This window comes from Zootoca vivipara, chromosome 16 (genome assembly GCF_963506605.1).
Source record: "Zootoca vivipara chromosome 16, rZooViv1.1, whole genome shotgun sequence".
In the NCBI taxonomy this organism is placed as follows: Eukaryota; Metazoa; Chordata; class Lepidosauria; order Squamata; family Lacertidae; genus Zootoca; species Zootoca vivipara.
The window spans coordinates 15,085,514-15,110,619 of NC_083291.1; the positions used below are offsets into that span (position 1 = coordinate 15,085,514).

Here is a 25,106-nt window from a genome sequence, read left to right on the forward strand (position 1 = left end):
GCTCGCAGGGGATTTTATTTCTGTGTCAAACCTGCCATCTGCCAGCCCCAAATCATACTTGTCTTCCACCACCTTGAAAAGGTTAGCATTTGTTAAAAGATTTTTTTTTATGCTCCCCCCTAAAACCGAAAAAGGGATCCAAGAGGCAATTTGAGTGGGAGGAGACCATCAAGAAGAAAGTCTTGAGAAATGCAGTTTGATACTCTTTGATCTGTTTGATTTTTTTTGTCCTCATTCATACTACTGGTTTCAAAGTAAGGGCACAGTTAGAGTTTTTGTGGTGATATGCCCCACGGCTATTTTTAGATTTATTAGGTCTTTTTATTGTACATGTAAGAGTCAAATTAGGTGCCAGCAGCCATTTGTCTTCCCCATTCATTATAAAGTAGGGTGGAATAAGAACATAAGAAAAGTATGCTGGATCAATTCCAGTATCTTGTTCTCACATTGGCCATGAGATGTTTTCTAGATTATACTGCAGCCTCTGCATGCTTAGTTGGTGGAAACCAGAGGTAGAGCCTTCTTTGCGGTGGCCCCCTTATTGCAGAACTACCTTCCTTAGGGCTCTTCCAGATACAATTTCTATTGCACGTGATGGTTGGTATTGGGGTGGTGGTTATATGGTTGGTATTGCTGGGTAGGTGCAGTGGGAGTAGGACAGTGATGGCGAACCCATTTGCGCTGTTGTTGTTGTTTCCCCCCCATTTGTTCTCCCACTCCTCCTACAGCTTGTCTCCACTAAAGCTTGTCTCCGCTGTTAAAACCCGGATCCTTTTGTTGTTGTTGTTGCTGCTGGTAGCCAGAGATTGGTTTTTTAACCCTTTCTGTGCTGTTTTTCCCCTGGCGCTTTGGCAGACTATGATTGGGTGTAACAGCGTTCATTTTTTAACCTGTTCTGTGCTGGGTTTTTTTGGTGCTTTGGCAGACTATGTCGGTGCTACGTGTTAGTTCCAGTGAAGGTATTATTCGTCATTTATTTCTGTTCTCTCCCCCCTAAAAAAGCGCAGCAGCTTTGGGGCATCCCCCCCAAAGCAAAGCAACTTTTGCACCCCCCCAAAAAAAACCTCCAAAACTTTGGTCAGCAGCTCCCCCCAAAAAGCTCAACAACTCTGGGCCCTTTGTGATAAATAAGGGGTTTGGGGTTTGGTTTGGTTAAGTAATTAGTTTTTTGTTTATTAACTACAGTTATATATTACAATTAATTTTTTTTGTTTTAAACTAAATACCGTGAAATTATGGTTTTTTTCTTGAAGTGACACACCACCCGAGTTATGCTCGGTTTTTTGGCGAATTTTGACACACCAAGCTCAAAAGGTTGCCCATCACTGGAGTAGGATATCCCTATTGTCATCAGAGAAATGTTGGATGGTACGCAACTTGCTGAGGAGGAAGCAGCAGGACCCAAAAGGAGAGGACGTGGGGCAGATTTGGGTGTGCTGTGGCCCACAGCCAAGCAGTTCCCCACCCCTGTTTTAACTGGGCCCACAACATAAACAGGGGAAATAAAGGAGAATAATTGTAAGGAGTGCATTTCTTCCATGTTTTCCTTTCACCTAATGAATAGTTTCCACCCACTGCAGGAGCTAATTGTGCACAAAGGAGAGAGGAAGGATTTGTCATAGCCAATCAAGGAGAGGGCAATAGTCACCCAGAGGCTTTCCAGTTAATTAAACACGGGGGGGGGGGGGAGGAGAAAGCCAATTAATTTGATAGGAACTGGTCTGGACTTCCCTTGAAAGTAGCTGCTGTTTTATCACTACACTTGCCAAGCCTCTAACCAATATTAATATCATAAGCCATCTCACCACTGTTCTCTTCAGCTAGAACAAAGAAACCCTGTTCTAGATTCTCGTCTGGGCTAGAAACGGAATGAAGAAAGGAGCAGGAGACATTATGGGATGACATGCACAGAAGTAATTTCAAAGTGATCTAAGGCTTTTCTCCTGAAGAAAGATAAAGGCATGCACATTTCCAAACCGATGAGAGGAGGTCAGAGCCAACTCTTGTTAACTGCAGTGTCTCAAAACCAGAGGATGCTTGAAATTCATCCATGAATTAAAGTATTGCAATGGACCCTACATGAAAACTCGAGTCCTATGCATGCCCAGAAGAACATAGTAAGACACACTTGCAAGGAAGTATTTATTATTATTATTATTATTATTATTATTATTATTATTTTATTGAATTTATCTACTGCCCTATATCCGCAGGTCTCAGGACGGTTCACTGGATATAGGATTTCACTGAACACAGACAGAAATTTCATTTGAAACCTTCCTTCTAGAAACAAAACCGAGCCAGTTTGTCGAAACATTTTTCAGCAATATTTTGAGTGCTAACCTTCACTGTCACTTAATTTCAAAAGCAATCCTGCATTTATTTCTTTAACTCCATCCCACACACCCTCAGTTCTTCCCATTCATATTCTTTTTGCACACCAGAAGATCCTTGTTGGAAGAGAGCAGAGACCCATTTAGTCTAGCAGCCTGTTCTCACAGTGGCCAATCAGATGCCTGAGGGAAGCCTGCAAGCGGGAGCAGAGCACAACAGCCGAGCACAACAGCCCTTTCACCTCTCTTGTGATTCCCAACAACTGGTAGCCAGAGGCATAAACTATTTTAAATTAAGACTTGCTAGTACAATCCACACCGATGGCACCAGCTGGAAGCAACTTGGTTCTCATTTTAAAAGCTGCTAAGAGGAGACTCTTGAGAGTCCCATGGACTGCAAGAAGATCAAACCTATCCATTTTAAAGGAAATCAGCCCTGAGTGCTCACTGGAAGGACAGATCATGAAGCTGAGGCTCCAATACTTTGGCCACCTCATGAGAAGAGAAGACTCCCTGGAAAAGACCCTGATGTTGGGAAAGATGGAGGGCACAAGGAGAAGAGGACGACAGAGGACGAGATGGTTGGACAGTGTTCTCGAAGCTACGAACATGAGTTTGACCAAGTTGCGGGAGGCAGTGGAAGACAGGAGTGCCTGGTGTGCTCTGGTGCATGGGGTCACAAAGAGTCGGACACGGCTAAACGACTAAACAACAAAAACAAGGCAAGAGAAGAAGAAAAAAGAAATCTAGATCTTTGCCCTCTAACAAATGAAACCATGTTCACCCACCCACCCACCCACACACACACCTTTGTGAGGACTTTCCAAAATGTCATAAAATAACCTTTCTATTTTTCCAGAACTCATCACCAGGCCAGATGTTAAGCAAAGTAAGGGGGTGAGTGGGTAATGACTCTTATGCCCTATACTCACGACCTCAGGTTTGAGAAACCCATGATGACCCTCCCTATATAGTTGGACTCCGGTTCCCAGCAGCCAGCATGACCAATGGTCAAGGATGACGGGAGCTGGAGTCCAGCAGAAGTTTCCCCACTCCTCTGCTATGGAATGGGTGTGTGTGTACATTTCCACCTGCACTGCAAGGTACATAGGAATGTGTAGGGTGTCCAGGTCCCATGTCAATTGTGGCTTATGGTTATGTTCAGTCAAGGCTGCTGCTAGTGCATGTATTGCATACATAGTTTTTCATCACTTGATGACTCAACCATTGCAGTCTCACCACTGAATGTACAACGAGCACTCAGTTTTGAAAGCAGGGCATTGAAGTTGACATGTGGCACATAATCTTGTCCGTGATGATTGATCTGTGATGGCTCATTCATACATAGAATCACAGAACTGTAGAGTTGGAATGGAACCCGAGGGTCATCAACCCCCTGCGATCCAGGAATCTTTTGCCAAACTTGGGGCTCAAACCCACAACCCTGAGATTAAGAGTCTCATGCTCTACCGCTTCTTGCTGCAGTCATCAAGTGATGGACAGTATGTCTAAACCAGCCCCCCAAAGCCCTTACAATGGGGAAACATGAAATACAGTTCTAATTTTGACACTGCGGCATAACGAAATAATTTGCACAGACAGCAATAGGGAAGGCTGTTCTTATAATGGAAAGAACCAAAAGCTGAGTATATAAATAAACGGCTGGTCCTTACTTTTGGATCGTGTATTCCAGACAGTTCTTCATAGATTTTCTCTCCCACCATGACAGCAGCCAGATTAGCTGTGTACGTCGACAGACAAAATAAACAAAAAATTGCCCAGAGGTTCATGAGAAACCTTCCAGTCCAGCACTTGGGGGGTTTGATGGCAGCTGTTCTACCAAACAAGATGGCGTAACAGACGTTCAAGGCAGAGGAGAAGGAGAAAACTTTATCCCTGTTTCTTCCCTTGGGGGTCATCCCAAAGGGGCTTTTCCATTCATACAGGGTGAGGAAGATTGCAGTGATGTGCAGCGCCACAAAAATCCCCAACCACATGGTCCAGTGGAGCGGCCACATAAAAGCTCCAATAGGAGCCGCAGTGTCTTTGGTTCTCACCAGGATGCCCAAGCTGGTGGAAAAGAACGGGCTGGTGAAATCGATCACTTGGCTACGGGCTGTGTTGATGCTGAACGATGTCACAGCCATGTGGGCGGTCCCAGCCAGGAGGTCGCCTACAAGCCCTGTCCACTGACCGTTCTTCAGAGCCCCATATTTCCCGTCGCCGACAATGTACAGGTCGAAATCAAAGTTCATATCCTCCGCTAATTTTTCCAGCAAATCTATAGTGTAGCCATAGCAGCATTTCTTCAGCTCTGTGGGCACCGTGTCATTGCCCCCTTGAAGGCTTTCAAAGAGGGCGTCCAACACAGCTGAATCATTGGTCAAGGGGTCCAAGCAGAGCTGTCCCGCTGGGCACAGTCCTTCATCATCCACAGCCCTTGTGAACACAAAGGGATGCTCAATGAGGGTCACCACCCTCAGGTGCAGCCGGGTGGGATGCTGGTTGTGATTCTTATGCCGCTGGGCCTGCTCTGGCCAGATCCCGTAATCCATTATAATCTTTCCTTCTTGCCAGCTCCCCAAACGAGTCCACATCGGGTTCCCTACCGGATCGTGCTGCAGATTCCAAATGAAGAAGTTGTTTTCTGAACTGATGATGGAGGAACCTCTCACTTTAATGTGGCCACTGAGCCCGTGAAAGGTGGTATTGGCTAAAAACCTACGGGACAAATGCAAGATGTTACAAAGGGAGAATCAAGACAATGGATCTCCCACAGCAGAAATTTTGCTTTGCCCTCTCATTCCTATGCTTTTTCTTCAAAAGAGCCTAAAATTGTAATCCAAATGCTATCTACTCAGAAGCTCCCCTGAATGCAGTGGTAAACAGAATTAGGACTGAGGTTTAGGGCCAAATTCAGATTTTTCTCTGGGATGATCCTTTTCCCATGATGCTGTATGTGTGGTTTTCAGCCTCAAAAAAAGAAGGCGAGACGTCAGGGTTATTTAATCATAGGAGCATCTGTGTGGAACACCTGCATCATATATTGCATTATGGATCTGATGGAATGTTGAAGGCATATCTGCACACTCCTTTACCCAGCGGCAGAGGAAGATTCCCCAACATCTGGGGCGGTGCATCCAGGGGCGGGGAGAACCGCTCATAGAGAGGGATGGGACGGAGCATGCAGCACCCATTCCCGCCCCCTGGTTTGTTTGCTCGCCTGCCTCCTTCCCATCCTCTCCCCTGTCTGCCTGCCTCCTCCAGCCGGGAGCATGGGGCAATGGTCGCCACCCACCTGCGACTCTCCCCTGACTCCCGAGTTGTCAAAACGAAGGGCGCAGCTCCCCCTTCCCCCGATGGCTCAGGACTCTACCCCGAGCCATCAGGGGAAGGGAGGAGCTGTGCCGCTTTGCCGGCGGACTTCCCCCTTCGTTTTGACAGCTCGGGAGACTTGGGAGTTGCAGGTGGGGGACACGCCGAATGTCACCCCCCCCGAGGATGACACCCCGGGCAGACCACCCCCCCGGCCCCCTTTCTCTGCTACTGCCTTTACCATGGGAGAAAGATCTTTGGCCTGGGCAGAAATATATGAGATTTGTCTAAGGCAGTGGTTCCCAACAGGTGGTCCGGGGACCCCCAGTGGTCCGCGAGCTATGCCAGAGGGGTCCGCAAGATGCTATTAGAATAAAAAATATAATATATTAAATATATTTCGTATGATAACAGATTTTTTGTTTTGGCCGCTTCCTGCATGAGCAGAGTCTAGCGCAGAGTCTGTTTTGCAAAGAGGCAGTGCGCACATTCTACTAACGCTCACCTCCCCAAGATGCTTTGCGCGCGTCGGCTTCATTTGTGCGCTACTGCACAGGTACCCTGTCTTCTCCATTCCCCTCCCTCCTCCCTGGCGCACGCTGCCTCTTTGCAAAACAGTAGTGTTTGTAAACAAAGCAAGCATTTTCTTCCATGTGTTTCATGAAAAACAAATATAGGAATCGGCTCGACATGCGGTCGGATTTCAGAGTGAAAGTTTCAAGTTTGGAACCTAATATTTCAGAAATAATGGACTCAAAGGACAGATTTAACTCACCTCATTAAGAACTGAAAATTAAAACTAACTGTATACTGATTGAGTACTCTGTTGTAACTGTAAAAAACATATAAATATAAAATATAAAAAGACTCTTAATTTGGCTCTCACTTTTTAATTTTAGGATTAGGAATTAATGGGGGTCCTTGTCACAATAGCGGCTCGATGAGGGGTCCTCGAGAAAATTTTGTTGGGAACCCCTGGTCTAAGGCAATGATGAAGGCCTTGCTGGGGTAAAGTGAATGATAAATGCAACAAAGGACTACAGCTTTGGCCAACTACACCTAGTGTGCTAGTATGTTACACACTTGTCATCTTCACACCTTACATCTTTAGGTGGACCCTTTTTAAAAAAAAAAAAAACTTAGTTGTGTGCCTAAAATGCAATGCATGCAGCCAGTAGCTCATAAACACAAAGGCATTGCATTTTGGTCATTTTCATGAATATTTTGAAACCCTAGTGCTTCTCTCCCAAAGAGTCGCAGTAGTCAACATTCGCTGATGGGTTAATTCAATTATTCTGCATTCATTAGTCTGATGACTTGGTCATTCTGTCTTTATCTCGCAAAGTTTAGTACAGAATGAGAAAATGAGTATGGGCAGCAAGTCAAATCACACAGTGCTTTAATTACCTAAATAGCATAGTTAAAACACCATAATTTACAGATGAGATGGGCCTTTCAAGTCCTAATGCTTTTTACCCTGTTACAAGGGTGATCAGCAGAAATTCTCTCATCACGAAGCCTCTAATGCATGTGACCCACTGCAAAAGCGCAGCTGCAAACTTATAAGAGAACTGTTGAGAGACGCCAGTTTTTAAACTACAGAGATTGCTCCTCTTGTACTAGCAAATAGTGTGGGTTCCATCTGCAAAGTAGAATAGCAATAGCTTTTTACAAATAATTAGCCTTTAGAAACTTATAATGACCATAAATTCCATAAACAAGGAATAATACAATCATAAAATAGTAGAGTTGGAAGGGACACCAAGGGTCATCTAGTCCAACCGCCTGCAATACAGGAATAAGAATACTGTCATATCAGGGATGGGGAATTCTTGGCCCTCCACATGTCTGGCTTGTTTCCCTGGCCATTGGCTTGTTTCCCTGGCCAATAACTTCTGGGGGCAGGGCACAGGATTCCTATTGCTGTCCTAAAGTTATCCCATATCCTCTATCATTACTGTTCTCCAGTCTTCCTGAAAAAACCAGCAACTCAGTTTAGCTCCTATGAGCTAATGAGTCCCCCCTCCTTCCAGGATGACTTAATAAGCCCAACAAAGGCGACTGTGCTTTTCAAAATATCCCCGAGTCAAGGGGGAGGTTAGGTTGAAACACTCCTATTTTGAGGGTCATCACCTGCCACCATATTTTTTCAAACCAGTACAAGTTCTATTCTAAAAGCAAGCTGTACACCTTTAAATGGAAGCTGTCACATCACAGAATTTAAAAGTCAACTTAAAAAAAACAAAAAAACTTGGGTGGGACAAATCATCTGGATAAATCCTTAGATATCACAGTGTCATAATCAAACGGCTTAATTGCTGCAGCAATACCATGGTCCAAAAGTCTCGCTTGTATTTGAGAAAGCCAGACTTGTGAGAGCGGAAATGTTTTGCTACTTTATATAACCATTTGGAAAGCTTCTCTATAATAGGTGAGGATAGGCTAGCTCTTGGTTCTGTATGGCCATGAGTCCTGTGATCACTGGAGATGGCCATAATGTGTTGACATTCCCTTGACGCCATCACAGTTGGGTCATGCCAGCTGTCACACTATTTCTGCTCCTGGTAAGGAGAGTTCTCACATCAGCACTGGCATTTCGGGAAAGGAAGTGATGATGTGATGGCCATAGTCATTTCCACCAGACTCTCCATGATGTCATTATTGTCTAGTACTCCACTGAGGTCAACATGAAAATCCAAGTGAAATTATTATACAGTCAATCATAAAAATAATTGCCTACAGAGCACATGAAATAAAAAGAAGAAGCTGTTTCACTGGAAATAAGGGCCAGATTGGATGATGGCAGGACTCCACCGAACAGCTGCAAAGTGAGTGAGGACACGAGTTATAGTGGAGAAGTTGCAGTTGGGTTAACGGTGCTTTAACTCCCCCTCCCCGTTACTTTCCCCCTACACTTCAACCCCCAGCTCAGGTTCCCAGGCCCAAGTTTCCTGAGGCTGAGAGAAAACTTTAGACAAGTCCTGATTGAACCCTTAAATATGGAGTGTCAGCGTCACACATTCACAGTGCTTGCAAGGAAATTAATTGAGAGATAATCTTACTTTGATAAATACTGGCCTGAAGTGAGATTTTTTCTCTCCGTGTTCAAGCAATTGGTTGTACTTGGAATAAGTGCCAGTTCTGGTTGGATCATTGTAGCTGAAGCAACAGCTCTAGCCACCAGCTCCATTGCATCCTGTATGTAGTCTTCAAAAAAGGACTGTGTTGTTTTCCCATGAGCTATGAGACCCAACGGCAAGCCTTCTGTCCTCAGCTCTTCCACGTTGTGCGAATCTCCAAGAATCCAGTGGAGATCAGGAGGCATCACCCCAAATTGGGTGGTAATTTCAAAAATCCTCCTTGTGCTTTCCATGTCGCAGCCAAACATCACCACCGTTGACGTTGTGTCCTTAATGTTCTCCAGATGAACTTGCAAGTAAGTCAAGAGGTTGCTGGTTGACGTGAGGTTCCCTGTGATATTTATAATGGATCCCAAATGAAACTTGGAGCTCTGCTGTGTGAGGAGGAGAAAATCTGTGATGTTCCACTCTTCCTGGCACACCATCAAGCTAAAGTTATACCAGTTGTTCAAGGCCAAGATGGAAAAAGTGACATCAGCGTCAAAACTTAATGAGCGTTCTAAGCTCAACTGCAGGTGAAGGGGATTCTGCAAGATAAGAAAAATATTGGTTAGGGAAAGCCTTGACCACAAATATATTATACTTGGAAGGGGATCTTTTGTGGGGTGAGGAAGCAAATGTATGCAAAACTCTGTTGCTTGAATAAAGCCATAAATCATAGAATCCTTTAAAAGTATCTAATTCACCTTGGTGTTTCAATTTTTATTGACCTTGTAGCATATGTTCAATTTACATCTGCAATCAAGTATCCTGTTCCTGGCTGCTATTTGAAATAGCTCATCCCTTAAGAAAACTCCCACAGAATGAAAATCCATCCTACATACGCTTGCTTGGCTCTGGAGTCCTAGCTTCCAAAATGAGGCAAACCTATCATCCCATGTTTTGACTGTTAGTTAAAACTTTCCATGTCCAGCCTTTCCTAGCTTTTCAGGAAGTTTCACAGGCTATGTGCCGATCAAATTCAAGTTTTCTCTCTAGCTTAACTATTTTGGGGTACTCTTAATATTTCTCATTTTGAGGGAGAGATGCAGAAATGTCCTATTTTCAGATATTTTTTGATTTTTTTTAAGCACACAATTAGGATGCACCAAAGGGATGTGGGTGGCGCTGTGGTCTAAACCACAGAGCCTAGGGCTTGCCAATCAGAAGGTCGGTTGTTCGAATCCCCATGACGGGGTGAGCTCCCGTTGCTCGGTCCCAGCTCCTGCCAACCTAGCAGTTCGAAAGCACGTCAAAGTGCAAGTAGATAAATAGGAAGGTAAACAGCAGGAAGGTAAACGCTGTTTCTGTGTGCTGCTCTGGTTCGCCAGAAGTGGCTTTGTCATGCTGGCCACATGACCTGGAAGCTGTACGCCGGCTCCCTTGGCCAATAATGTGAGATGAGCACCACAACCCTAGAGTCAGTCACGACTGGACCTAATGTCAGGGCTCCCTTTGCCCCTTTACCTTTAGGATGCACCAAATTCAAGGCTTTATATGGTGTGGAGGTATCCAAATAATTGTGGTTGATGTAAGTGAGTAACTACCAAGCATCATTATATATATGCCATTTTGTAAAAGGTAAAGGTAAAGGACCCCTGGATGGTTATGTCCAGTCAAAGGTGACTATGGGGTTGCTGTGCTCATCTCGCTTTCAGGCCGAGGGAGCCAGCGTTTGTCCGCAGACAGCTTTCCAGGTCATGTGGCCAGCATGACTAAACTGCTTCTGGTGCAATGGGACACCGTGATGGAAAACAGAGTGCATGGAAACGCCATTTACCTTCCCGCCACAGTGGTACCTATTTATCTACTTGCACTTGGAGGCTTTTGAACTGGAGGTTTAGACCACAGGGCCACCTACATCCCTATGCCATTTTGTATAACATGTTGATCACTAGAATCATGCAGCTTGGAAGCACCAAAAGGCCACCGAACGTAACCTGCCATTTCAGTGCAAGACCAGTCACATACTAAGCTCCAGATATCAAGAGGTGCAGCCTAGGCTACAAGGTTTTACATGTCAAAGTGAGTAAACAGAAGCAAGACATACTCCATGCATTTTGTTTTGCCCAGTGCTTGTGGCCTTTCCATTTTCAAAACACCAGAAACAGGTATACGGATTTGCAGTGTGGGAATCACATAAGAAAGCTTATTAACAAGGGAAAGGTTTGCAGCATGTTAATCCACGGCGAGATGAATATGCAGCAGCAAGAACAGATTTGTAATGAGCCAATGATGTAATTCCCAAAAGTGTGATAAGAAAAGCTCCAGTTCAGGATATTCAGTCTCCCCCCTCCCCTACTCCTCCTTTAAGTATCCAAAACCTCTTTCGTAGACTAGCTAATTAAATGGATAAGAGCAACACAATCAATATGCATCTTGTAATAGCAATAATTTACTTGGACTGTAGAATGAATAAAATGTGCTGATGGCTTTGAATTGCACAAATCCAGCAGCCACTGAAGAAGGAATGGCATAGTCTCCAATGGTACTATTTCATAACTAGTTCAGTAATGTTCTCTCTCTCTCTGCCAAAAGTGTGTGGTGTCCACATGTGCTAATACTTCATTTTACATAGGATGCTTCCACACCAGAGTTTATCATTGATGCTGCTATCATTGGTGCAGCATCCACACAATATCATCGTCTTCAAAATCTCCTCCCATATTATTTTTCCAGTTTAATTTGGATTTATCATAGAAAACCCAGCACGTAAATAAAAATGCAGAAACAGTAAATGCAGATTGAAACAGGGGGTGGTAGGAGAAGAAATATGGGATAACATTTCGAACAATACAACATCATGTGGTTCCTGCAAAAATCTCACTAGCATCAACAGTGCCAAGTCAACAATAAGCCACAGTTTGAACGTGCCTTTAGTAATCCAGAATATAGCAGCAAAACTGTTGCAAAACAACAAACATGCAAACAACCCATTGCATATTAGAAATGGGGTTCAGTCCTACAAATTTTGCTCTCGCTGATCCCAGGGTGAGATTTGAAACATATTAACTAAAATGAACAGTAGCTTCTCTGCTAAAATCACAAACGGCACCTCTCCCCTTCCACTGCGTCTCTGTGTTGCAAGCACCCTCATTTACATATATGTAAATGAGGGTGGATATATGTACATACAGTGGTACCTCGGTTTATGAACACAATTGGTTCCAGAAGTTTGTTCATAAACTGAAGCGTTCATAAACTGAAGCAAACTTTTACATTGAAAGTAATGGAAAGTGGATTAATCAGTTCCAGATGGTCCGTGGAGTACTCAACCTGAAGCGTACTTAACCCGAAGCATGGGTGTAATTGGTTCTGGAAGTCTGTTCGTAAACTGAAGCGTTCATAAACTGAAGCGAACTTTCCCATTGAAAGTAATGGAAAGTGAATTAATCCGTTCCAGATGGGTCCGCGGTGTTCATAAACCGAAAATTCATAAACCAAGGTGTTCATAAACCGAGGTTCCACTGTATATGTAAATGAGGTACTCAGGCAGGTACGCAGGTCTTAGTTCTCCTGTTGAGTGACAGACCTAAAACTTGTGATGCATTCACAAGATTTAGTCACAAGACACCTTACCACACCCAGTGGAAAATTACTGGCTCTCTCCCTATACCCCCCCCAACACAAAAATCAACCCTTATAATACCCTTAAACACAGCATTGTTATGTACATGAAATTTATAACGTCAGCACTGGGGACACGGCCTAGATGCATCAGCCGATCTCTAAATTTCCCTCACTGTGCTGTGATGCTGAGCCTGGGTCCTATACAGAGGTCTAGAAAAGCTGTATGCCATGTTAAGATAAGGGACCATTACAGACAGGAAGTGAGAACCACAAGAGGAAGGAACAGCAAGCTGCAACTAGGAAAGTGGACTGTATATGTTTGTTCAACAATATTGTGGTAGTTTTTGAAACGACATACCAAAGTGGTATCTCAGTGCTTAAAAAGTATGGTGTGAATGTGGCCTAGGACTGAGGAGACCTGGGTTTGAATCCCACTTGGCCATGAAGCTGACTACATGATGTTGGGCCAGTCTCTCGGCTGAAGCTCCCTTACAGGGCTATTGTGCGAGAGAGAAATGGCCATTGTACATTGCTCTGAGCTCATTGGGGGAAGGGAATGGTTTGTTTTTGTTTTGTTCCCCCATGGCGTAAGCTGAATCAGATGAAGATGACTCCATTTAGTTCTTTTAGTCACTTTACAAAATGCATATTGGAGCACAGTTCCAATATTCTGCTTATGTGCTTGGGGATCTGGCTCAGGAAACATAAGCCTGCTGCAACTGCAGTTTTGGCCCACAAGTCTCTGGAGTTCTTCCACTTATATTAATAGGCGCTGGATCAAACTCATTACTCTGATTTACTGATCATGTTAAGCCTGCATGATGTATAGTGCTATTTAGTTTCTTAGATGGGAGTACTTCTAGAACTTATTTGTTTCTTTTTTTGATGGCTTCAGGTTTCTCAGCTTGCAGTCTGTAGAAAGAACTGTTATTTCATTTAACAAGCAAAGACTTGTAGCTGTGCCTTGATCAGCGACCTCCTTGTGCAGGAATGAGTCCCACAATTATATTGGCTCCCAGTACGTTTCCGAGCACATTTCAAAGTGTTGGTGCTGACCTTTAAAGCCCCAAATGTCCTCGGTCCAGTGTACCTGAAGGAGCATCTCCACCCCCATCGTTCTGCCCGGACACTGAGGTCCAGCGCCGAGGGCCTTCCAGCGGTTCCCTTGTTGCGAGAAGCCAAGTTACAGGGAACCAGGCAGAGGGCCTTCTCGGTGGTGGCGCCCACCCTGTGGAACGCCCTCCCATCAGATGTCAAAGAGAAAAACAGCTACCAGATCTTTAGAAGACATCTGAAGGCAGCCCTGTTTAGGGAGGCTTTTAATGTTTAATAGATTATTTTATATCATTTTTCTGTTGGAAGCCGCCCAGAGTGGCTGGGGGGACCCAGCCAGATGGGCAGGGTATAAATAATAAATTCTTCTTCTTCTTATTATTGTCTCCATGTGATGCAGCATGAGCTATCTTCAGTTGTAAAACTTAATTATTTTTATACCTTTAAGCTCCTGAAATCTCCCCTGGGACCTTATGCCAGAGGATGGGCAAGGAATTGAACAACAGCAATGTTATGTTGTGAGTGTGATTTCAGCTCTTCGTGAAGTCAGCTCAGAAGTGATTCAGCATACTAGCAAGGAACTGCTAGGAGTCAAGTATAACAAGAACAGTCTTCTTTATTGCAGTAGGAATCTTGACTGGCTGGAGGGAAAGGGTGAGCTCCTTTTATACTCTCAGGAGCAGGGGTTGGGGAAAGGATACATTTAGATTTTGGCGGGAACCTATCAGAGTGAGGATCCAAATTGTGCTAACAAGTTAACCAATAGCAACTGTCCCCGCACCCATTTGAATCGCCCAGGAGCGGGAAAGGTAGTTACAGGACTAGCAGAGAAACTCATGAACACAGATTAAACCAATACATAACACCCCTTCCCTCCTAGTGCGCGAAGCACTCAAAGTCCCTCAAGTAATTAGGTGGCCGGCGGTTCCGCTGGGGCCTCCTAGGAACAGGAGTGGCTGGAGTCTGCTGCACCGGAACTTGGGGTGACGGTGGTGTTGCAGGCAGGATGGGCGGTGGAGACACATCCCTGGCTGGGGGCAGCATCTCTGAGGAAGCGGGGATGCTGCTACCTTCTGGTGGAGGCATTTCCAAATCGCTGGAACTGGCCTGGGTAGGAGGCTGCAGGGATTCGGTGTCAGGCAGTGTTTCCTCTAGGTCGGCCGAGTTCCCATCACTTTGGGTACTGTTGGGGGCACGCCGACGCAGCTGGTCTATATGGCGTCGCATCACTCGACCGTCGTCCAGCGTAACGAAATACGAGACTGGACCACTGGCACGGGTGACAACACCTGGCACCCATGCCGGACCTCTGGCGTAGTTTCGTACCCAGACTAGCTCTTCTGGGGTGAGGTAGCATGTGGTGTCCCTTTTGGGCTCTGGCTGAGCTCGAGCAGGACGGGACGGGTTTTTGTGCGGGTGTACAAAGTCCATGATGGTGACCAACCGACGGCCCATCAATAGTTCAGCGGGTGACTTGCCCGTGACAGTGCAGGGCGTGGCATGCTGCAAAAATAGCATCCGGGCAATTCGGGCTGCCCAGTCCCCCTCCAGCAGGCGAGCGATAGCCTCTTTTGCCGTCCGTACCATCCGCTCTGCCTGTCCATTAGACGATGGGTGGAACGGGGCCGACGTTGCCCCCCTAATGAAGTTGTCTGCCAGGAATGCCTTAAACTCCTGAGATACAAAGGCCATTCCATTATCCGACACGATAGTCTCTGGCAGACCGTGGGTTGCGAACAGCTGCCTCAACACCCGAATGACCGCAGCGGAGGTCATGCTGGGAACTACTGCCACTTCCAACCACTTTGAGTAGGCATCCACTACTACCAGGAATACTTTCCCTTGGTGGGGTCCCGCAAAGTCAATGTGCAGACGGCTCCAGGGAGTCCGTGCCTGCTCCCACCAGTGGACTGGTGCCCTTGGTACATCAGGTCTCACCTCCTGACATGAGGTGCATGTTCGTACCCATTTCTCAATGTCCTGGTCCATTCCAGGCCACCACACATAGCACCTAGCCAAGGATTTCATTCGGACCATACCTGGGTGCCCCATGTGGAGCGTGCCCAGCACCCTGTTCCTGAGGGGTTCTGGAATAATCACTCTGTCCCCCCACAGCAGACACCCCCGGTGCAGGGAGAGCTCATGCTGCCTGGTTTTGAATGCCCTGAAACACTCTGGCTGGGGACCCTCTGGCCATCCCCTCCCCACCCAAGCAAGGACACGGGCAAGGACGGGGTCTCTCATTGTTCGGGTGGCAATTTCGGGGGCCTTGACCGGAGGGCCCGGCAGCGCCTCTAGCATCATGACACACTCAGCAGGTGCAGGGTCCCTGTCGGAAATATGGGGCAAGGGCAAACGGCTTAGGGCATCCGCATGGCATAGATGTGTACCCTTTACATGACACAACTCATACTGATACCCATTTAAAAATATGGACCAACGTAGCATGCGAGGAGAGAGCATCTGAGGAGTCTGTTTGTGAGGGACGAACAACCCTAGCAGGGGCTTGTGATCAGTCTGAATGGTAAAAGGCCGACCATAGACATAATCATGGAATTTTTTAACACCTGCCACAATGGCCAGAGCCTCCTTGTCTATTTGAGCATAGTTGCGCTCTGTATCGGACAGAGTCCGTGAGTAAAACGAAATTGGCCTCTCACTCCCGTCAGGGTCCCTGTGACTAAGGACGGCCCCCAGACCATACTGTGATGCGTCACATGCCAACACCAGTGGCTTGGACTCGTCAAAATGGGTGAGAACACTCCGGTTCGAAAGCATACCCCTAAGCGCATCAAAAGCCCTCTGATGGACCTGGGTCCAACACCAACTACTTTTTTTTCCTAACAATCTGTGGAGGGGCTCCGCAATGGTCGCCTTATGAGGGAGAAAGGTGTGGTAAAAGTTGAGAAGGCCTAAGAAGGCCTGAAGTTCTGTTTTGTTCCCTGGCCGAGGGGCCTCCGCAATGGCCCTTGTTTTGGCTGCTGTGGGGTGGATGCCAGCTGCATCAATCTCGTACCCTAAAAAAATCGATTTTGGGCACCCCAAAAACACACTTCTCCTTTTTAAGCTTAAGCCCCGCATCCTGCAATCTGATTAAAACAGCACGGACACGCTCAAGCAGGTCCTGAGCATTTTTCCCAGCGATAAGAACATCATCAAAATAGGGCAAGACCCCTGGAAGCCCTCGCAAGAGGCGCTCCATAAGCCCCTGAAAGATTCCCGGTGCTACACTGACCCCAAACTGGAGCCTTTTTACGCTAAATGCACCCTTGTGGGTGACAATGGTCTGAGCTTCAGCAGAGTGCTCTGACACTGGCAGTTGTTGGTATGCCTGAGCCAAGTCAAGCTTTGCAAATACCGTGCCCCCAGATAACGTGGCCAACAACTGAGAAACTACTGGAATAGGGTATGAATTGCCCCGTAACGCTTTGTTAATTGTACACTTGTAATCTGCGCATATGCGCACTTCCCCATTTGCCTTCAAGGGCGTGACAATCGGGGTCTCCCATCTGGCAGATTCAACAGGTTCTAATACCCCTTGGGCTACAAGTTTATCTAATTCAGCATCAATTTTTGGCTTAAGGGCGAAAGGAACTCGCCTGGGCTTAAGCCGGATGGGAGCAATACTTGGATCAAGGGCAAAATCAATAGGGGCCCCCTTGTAACACCCCAGGGATCCATCAAAAAGCATTGCGAACTCCTGGTACAAGACATCAAAGTTTTCATTAGTCACTGTAACAGAATTAAGCCCCGAAATCCCCAGTCCCAATGCTGGAAACCAGTCCGTGCCCAACAGACTGGGACGGTTACCCTTAGCAATCACAAGCTTCAGTACGGCTGTCCTGGCTCTGAACTGTACCTTGACGGAGCACATTCCCAAAATTGAAATGCGGCCTGCCGTGTATGACTGCAGTGTGACTGGAAAAGTCTCCAATGAGGGAAACTTACCCCCCGGAAAGAAGGAGCGGGCAGTTCGGTCGGAGACCATGGAAAATCCTGACCCAGAGTCAACTTCCATGTCGCAGGGATGCCCTTCAATCTGGACCCGGATGGTTGTCTTCTCCTGTGCGGGGAAGGGTACGGTCTTCCCATTTATTACGGTGAGGTAGTTGCAGTCATCAACGAGGTGAGTGCTGGATGCAGATCTGCGGTGCGAAGATCTCGGGGACACTGCAGAATCAGAGGTGGCAGAACGACAGACCCTTGCAAGGTGGCCCAACCGGCCACATGCCCGGCACGTGACGTCACGGAAACGACAATTTTTCCTGTCGTGGTTTCCCCCACAGCCGGCACAAGCGGGGCGATGGTTTTTGGATGCAGTGGTACTCTGGCGGACCAACTCAACCCCTTGCACGGGGCTCTGGTCTGGACTGGCTACAGGGTCTCCTGTGAAATGGGTGGTGTTCAACGGTGCTTTCGCTGGCTTGATTACGTCAGCGGACTCTTCCTTCTCTGTGGCTTCCGTGGCAATGGCTTCCTGCAGAGCGGAGGCAAGGGTGACCTCTTCTTTCGCGATGATGCGGCGGCGGGCCTTGCTGCTACTGAGGCCACAGACAAAACGGTCTCTCAGGCTTTCCTCGAGGTTGGAGAACCCACAATGCTGTGCAAGCTTCCGGAGCTCAGCTAGAAACGTTGCCGCAGGCTCCCCTGCTTGCTGCTGCCGTTTGTAGAAATCGACCCGCCTGGACATCTTGGTTGCAGTCGGAGCCAAATGACTAGTCATTTTGGCTATGATGTCTCTCAAAGAGGCATCCTGTAGTTTAACTGGTGCCAGCAGTGCCTTTGCTAGCTCGAAGGTCTCTGGGCCACAACAACTGAGAAATGTGGCCCTCTTCTTGGCGGCGTCTGTAATACCCCTTGCTGTTGCATAGAACTCGAACCGCTCTGCATAATCTTCCCATTTGTGTGGAGAGCTGAGCTGGAAGGGTTCCAACACTCTGCCGGCCTCCATTCCGCGGCTGGTCAGGCTGACTGATGCTGGTCGGTGAGGGCTTGAGCGTGAACAGCAGTTTTCGTTACTCAACCCTCGAACTCGGAACCTGGGCCAAGGGAATGTCTCCTTGCAGCCTCAGAATTCCGATCCCACCTTCGTCGCCAGTTGTTATGTTGTGAGTGTGATTTCAGCTCTTCGTGAAGTCAGCTCAGAAGTGATTCAGCATACTAGCAAGGAACTGCTAGGAGTCAAGTATAACAAGAACAGTCTTCTTTATTGCAGTAGGAATCTTGACTGGCTGGAGGGAAAGGGTGAGCTCCTTTTATACTCTCAGGAGCAGGGGTTGGGGAAAGGATACATTTAGATTTTGGCGGGAACCTATCAGAGTGAGGATCCAAATTGTGCTAACAAGTTAACCAATAGCAACTGTCCCCGCACCCATTTGAATCGCCCAGGAGCGGGAAAGGTAGTTACAGGACTAGCAGAGAAACTCATGAACACAGATTAAACCAATACATAACAAGCAAAATCTTTTCCACGCCACTATTTAATTCAGAAGGAGCCATGTTGAAATTGCCCAAACTATTTGCTCAAACCCCCCCATATATGACCTCTCTCTTTTGGGGAAAAAATTCTCTCTAGGATGTGTGGAATTTTCTGCCTTATTTAGACAGAGTTTTCCACTATCTCTCCCTCTGTATCCTTCATAGTGTTGAATATGGGGTTGGTGCCTATTGGGACTGGTGCGACAGAAGGCAGAGAGGCTGGCTAACAGTGGGTATAACCAGAGCCAATGACAAACAAAGTCAGTTTTGCCCCCATCTTTCTCCTGTAGAGTAGTACAAGAGCAACACTGAAACTAAGGAGGAGCCACAACAGCAGAGCCACAACAGGCTGGCATGATGGTGCCAAAGGAAAGTGGAAATAAAGAATGGAACTCATGCACACATTTATAAGCAATCGTTTACGTGAGAGGAAATATTTGTAAAACTTTGAGTCTCTGAAATGACAGCTGTAAGCATGATTCTATTTTCTTACTATACAGGGGTATTTTGATACTTGACAGACTCTTCTGGGACCCAGCTACATTAGTCAAAAAACAGTGTTTTGAATTTGTTACAAACTTTCAACACCAGATGGCACTAGAGAGTAATTTTTTTTATATACTGTATTTTCCATAGTTTTTTTTTTCTTTTGTTATAACAATTTAATTTCTCACTTATTTGGAGTTGTCCCCCCACCCTCACCCTGTGTGCAGATCCACCCTGGGACTAAAATGCAAGCGTTTTCATCAGATGTAGAGTCTTGTCCCAGATTCAGTCAAGGATACCTTTCCACTTCACATGCATTCTAACCCCCCCTCTCTTTTTGAAGTCACAGGGTTTTCCTCACTTAGACACACACAATCTCTAAAATAAAAAAGCAGCAATGAAACGCTTTGCTTAAAGGGATCATGGCCCAATGCAGACAAATGTATGGATGAACAGCAGCAAGGTTCAGCGAAATCCATTCCCACCTGCCTATTTTTGGAGCTGCTGCATACATATACAGTGGAACATCGGTTTATGAATTTTCGGTTTACGAACACCGCGGACCCATCTGGAACGGATTAATTCACTTTCCATTACTTTCAATGGGAAAGTTCGCTTCAGTTTATGAACAGACTTCCGGAACCAATTACACCCATGCTTCGGGTTAAGTACGCTTCAGGTTGAGTACTCCGCGGACCCGTGTGGAACGGATTTTTTTTTAAATTATTTTTTATTAGTTTTTCGAAAAAAGATACAAAATAGAAATAGAAAAATACATAAGCAAAAAGAAAAATACAACAAGAAAAAAACAAATAAAAAAACAAATAAAAAACAAAAAATTCGTTCATCACTTATATAATTCTTATATCAGTGACTTCCTCCTCCCCCCCCATCCACGTTTCTGATAGTAGCTATTTCAGCGCTCACGTTTTCAACACTCTTCACTTTTTCTAATATCAATCTTCTTATAACTGATTATCATCCCAATTCTTATTATAAATCTATACCTTTATACATTAAATCTTATACTCTAAAAATTCTAAATCTTACTCCTTACTTCTTTAAACTATTGCTTCTATAGCATCTTTGTACTTCCACAACCTTTATTGTCCATTTTTTAATTTATAACTCTTTTCCAAATAAATCTTAAATTTCTTCCAATCTTCTTCCACCGTCTTCTCTCCCTTTTCGCGGATTCTCCCAGTCAGTTCAGACAGTTCCATATATTCCATCAACTTCATCTGCCATTCATCAATCGTCGGTAGATCTTCTGTTTTCCAAGTCCTTGCTAATACAATTCTAGCAGCTGTTGTGGCATACAAAAAAAAAGTAGTGTCTTTCTTTGGCAACTCTTTCCCTATGGTACCAAGTAAAAAAGCCTTTGGAATGGATTAATCCACTTTCCATTACTTTCAATGGGAAAATTCGCTTCAGTTTATGAACGCTTCAGTTTATGAACAGACTTCTGGAACCAATTGTGTTCATAAACCGAGGTACCATTGTACCTGTATGGAAGCTGAATATGGAACCATGTTTCTCTGTGTATTTAGCAAGCTAGATTTCGGAATCAACTTCAGAAACGTCCACGAAGGGAGCTTCAGAAATGGAAGCTAATTAGACAGCCTTAAAGATCCCTTGCTCCTTGCAGCAAAAGCAATTTGGCAACCGGCCAAGCATCACAAATATGCAGACATCCAACTATTGATTTTTTAAAAAAGCAGCAAAATGTTAATCACCCTCTCTTTTGATTAATTTAAAGGTTCTCTGAATTTTGTCTTTGGGCCAGATTGTGGACCATGGACTGCAGGGCTGCTGAGCATTTCGAAAGGCTACATACCAGCACCCAAACTTAGCAGGTATGAATATTTCAAGCTTTTGAACAAGGTCAGAGAGGCTCTAAACAAAAACAAAAAAAAGCAAAATTATGAACAGTCAGCCATTTTAGGAGAGAACGATCTATTATTTATTCACGTTTCTGGTTACAAATGAGGATAAATACTGTGGCTCCAGAAACTTGCAAGTGTTCTCCATTAAAGGGCATTTAAAGGGAGCAGAAAAATTGGAATCTAGTACAGGCTATTTTAAGTTATGAAAATTAGATCAATGAACAGTGGTGGCTCCATCGAAGCATGGCATGATGTCGAAGCTAAATGGGAATACTATACAAAGGGGCTTTCAAATTATTTATACTGCAGCCTGTTTTCTACTGCCCGTGTTTCTGAAGCCACACTGCAGAATGCAGATCCTCAGCAAACATGATGTCTAACCTTAGCTTATTTTCCTTACCAACCACTGTTAAGCCTAGTATCTGAATACCTAAAGCACAATTAATGACTGGCCAGCAGCCACAAAACAGGATTTAATACAATAGTATGAAATGGTTCCTGCTAAAGCCGCTCCACTTCCCAGGGGGCGGGGTTGTGGTGGACCACGTGACCACCCACTCCCCTCCAGGGGGCGGGGACGTTGTTCCGCGCCTCCTGGGGGGATCCTGGCCACGTCATCCATCGGCTGGCCTATCGGCTGGCTGGGGGGGGGCGTGGCCAGGGCCAGTTTAAGCAGAGGAGCGATCCGAGAGACTTCCTCTGATAGGGGAGGGATATCAAATCCAACCCCCCCTCCCCCTGTCGCCTGCCTCTGCCTCTGCCACCCAGCGGTGGCTGTAAGGGTGATGCCCGAGCCTGAGTGAGTTCAGGGGGTGGCGGCACATGCACACACTCTACCACTGACAGAGAAGGAAGCCGAGGGGGGGGGGGAGAGAATGAACAGTGCAGCCATGGCGGCACCCCTCTCACTGTGCACCCCTGTGGCACCCGGGGTGGGCTGCTCCGCTTGCCCCCACTTCCTTGACCAGTGACTGGTGGGGCAGAAGGCCGGCAGACTAACAGTAACTGGAGCCCGAGCCAGACTGAGCTTGATGGGGCATTGCCCCATTTGCCTGCATAGACCAGCCTGCAAACATTTCAGACTAGCTGCAGCCACTGTTGACAAGGGGGGTGGGAGTGGAGTGGGATGCCACTATCCAATAAAGTAAGCTATGCACGCTGTCAGCGGATGAGAAAGCAGAGTGTACATATTTTACGGATTATTTTCAGCTGACATTAAAGGAGCCCCCTTCCTCATGATGGTGTCAGAAGCCTAAACCTCTCATCCAGCATTTGCTTAAGGAGCATCTGGTGCGCTTTCAACCATTCAGACACGGGGATTTCTTCCGTCAGTCTTCCTGGCTGTAAAATATTCAGTGGTGAAATTAAGTTGGCCTGCAGAGCGTATAAATCAGCTTGATTTCGCACCCCCCAGGCTTGTAAAAGATCCTGCTCCTGGGCCACTTCTAATGCTGTTTTTAAAATGTATATGAAAGCATGCATTTAAAAAAGCCCCTGATACTTTTAGTAAGAGGGAAGCGTTTTTATGATCTCATTGAAGGTGACTTTGAAAATGAAACACACACACACACACACACACACACACACAGAGAGAGAGAGAGAGAGAGAGAGAGAGAGAGAGAGAGAGAGAGAGAGAGAGAGAGACCAGTCACTGAGAACTGAGTTGGGCCCTTTTAAAAGTAGTCAAGGAAATGCTTCAAGGGAAGCATTACTTAGGGAAAGAGGAAGCTGCCATACTGAGTCAGATCACTGGTATATTTATCACAATGTCTGCAATAACTTGCAGGAGTTCGCCAAGATTTCAGAGAGTGTCCTCTCCCATCCCCACCTGGAGATGCCCAGGGTTGAACCTGGAACTTTCTGTCTGCATAGCACAGGGTCCCCAAACTAAGGCCCGGGGGCCGGATGCGGCCCAATCGCCTTCTAAATCCGGCCCGCGGACGGTCCGGGAATCAGCATGTTTTTACATGAGTAGAATGTGTCCTTTTATTTAAAATACATCTCTGGGTTATTTGTGGGACATAGGAATTCGTTCATATTTCCCCCCCAAAATATAGTCCGGCCCCCCACAAGGTCTGAGGGACAGTGGACCAGCCCCCTGCTGAAAAAGGTTGCTGACCCCTGGCATAGCACATGCTCCACCACTGAGCTATAGCCCTTCCTTGATCAACCTTTTCCACACTAAATATGGGCTTTTCCAAATTAACTTCATTATTTACTTGTGGATACAGTGTTTTTGGTCTGAATTGGAGAGAGAATGGCAGAGATAGGGTTGCCAGACTCAATAGAGCAGGGGTTCCCAACAAAATTTTCTCGAGGACCCCTCATCGAGCCGCTATTATGACAAGGACCCCCATTAATTCCTAATCCTAAAAATAAAAAGACAGGGTACCTGCGCAGTAGCGCACAAATGAAGCCGACGCGCGCAAAGCATCTTGGGGAGGTGAGCGTTAGTAGAATGCGCGCACTGCCTCTTTGCAAAACAGTAGTGTTTGTAAAGCGCCACCTAACGGCATACAGCAGAACTACTGCCTCTATCTAATTCTAGTTACATACCGTATATATGTGAGTATAAACCGACCCGAATATAAGCCGAGGCACCTAATTTTACCTCAAAAAACTGGGAAAACTTACTGACCTGAGTGCAGCTACTGGTACTGTCAGTGTCAACTTTGGGTATTTTCACACCTGAGGTTTTTCTTATTTTTAATTGTTTTATAGCCTGCTTTTCAGCTTCAAAACAAGCTCCTCAATGTGAGAAACAAAAAAGTTAAGAACTACCATACTTATATAAAAATAAATTACCGTAAAACAAAAATCATAAACAAAATTTTTTAGAGAAGCAAATCTATACATGCACTGGTAGTCGTTAAAGTACCACAAGACTGTGGCTTTCATGAACCATTTCATCAGCTGCATGGCAAGCTGTTATGAGATGAGAGGCAGATATTTGCTATTACAAATTCAGGCTGGAAAGACTAGCAATGCAAGATGTATGGTAAGTGTTACTTTGCAGGGCACAACTTCAATTCAAGATCCACATTTTTTTAAAAAAAGTTATCTGAGTGGGCTCTGAATTCCTGCATTGCAGGGGGTTGGACTAGATGTCTTCAGGGTCCCTTCCAACTCTATGATTCTATAGTCGTGCCATCTATGATTCTGTGTCATTGACTGAACCTGGGACTTTCTGTGTACAAAGCATGTGCTCTACCACTGAGTTGTGAACCTCCCCCCTTTTATTTTTTAAATCCTGTTGCATTAATACTGTCACAGCTGTGTAAAGCAGCCTTTGTCAACCTGGTGCCCTTCAAGAGACTTTGAATCAGCACCAATCAGCAAGAGATTTATTGTATTGAAGTATGTACCGTGTTTCCCCCTTTTTAAGACACCGTCTTACAACTTTTTTTCCTCAAAAAAGCACACGGTGGCTTATTTTCAGGGGGTGTCTTTTTTTATTTAAGTGCCGGTACAACTTGGCGCTCTCTCCCGCGCGCATTTTCTGCCTCTTCTATTCTCTCCGTTTCCCCTCCTCCCCCATCCTGAATCGAGGGCTCTCCTTCCTTGGAGGCTTCTAAGCTGAGGCTGGATGGCCACCTGCCTAGGAGACAGACGTGCACACGGGGGGGGGGGATGGGACGGACTTCACTCTGTGAGGTGGAGCAGGAGGTATACACGAAGCTGCCCACCGTCATGTCAGTGTAGGTGGGACTGCGCTGGTCGCAGTCGAAGCACTCGCGATTGGGTGGGAGCACTGGGAGGCTGCTCATCTCCCTCAGCAGCTTTAGGTGCTTCTCCTCCTGCTTCGGCTTGGGGCTTGCCGCCATGGCTTCAAAGGCAGCGGCGGCCGGGTGTGTGTGCGCGCGGAG

At 46.0% G+C, this 25,106-nt stretch overlaps 1 protein-coding gene across 1 annotated transcript in view; it reads right to left on the bottom strand.

The window, feature by feature from the left end:
• The window catches only part of GRIN3A (glutamate ionotropic receptor NMDA type subunit 3A), a 101,609-nt gene that overhangs the window by 45,193 nt on the left and 31,310 nt on the right, over positions 1-25,106 (bottom strand). The window contains exons 2-3 of the mRNA XM_035141027.2: positions 8,711-9,315; positions 4,007-5,054 (exon numbers count right to left, since the gene is read on the bottom strand). Coding sequence (XP_034996918.2) covers positions 4,007-5,054; positions 8,711-9,315 — 1,653 coding nt within the window. The remainder of the gene's footprint in view (positions 1-4,006; positions 5,055-8,710; positions 9,316-25,106) is intronic.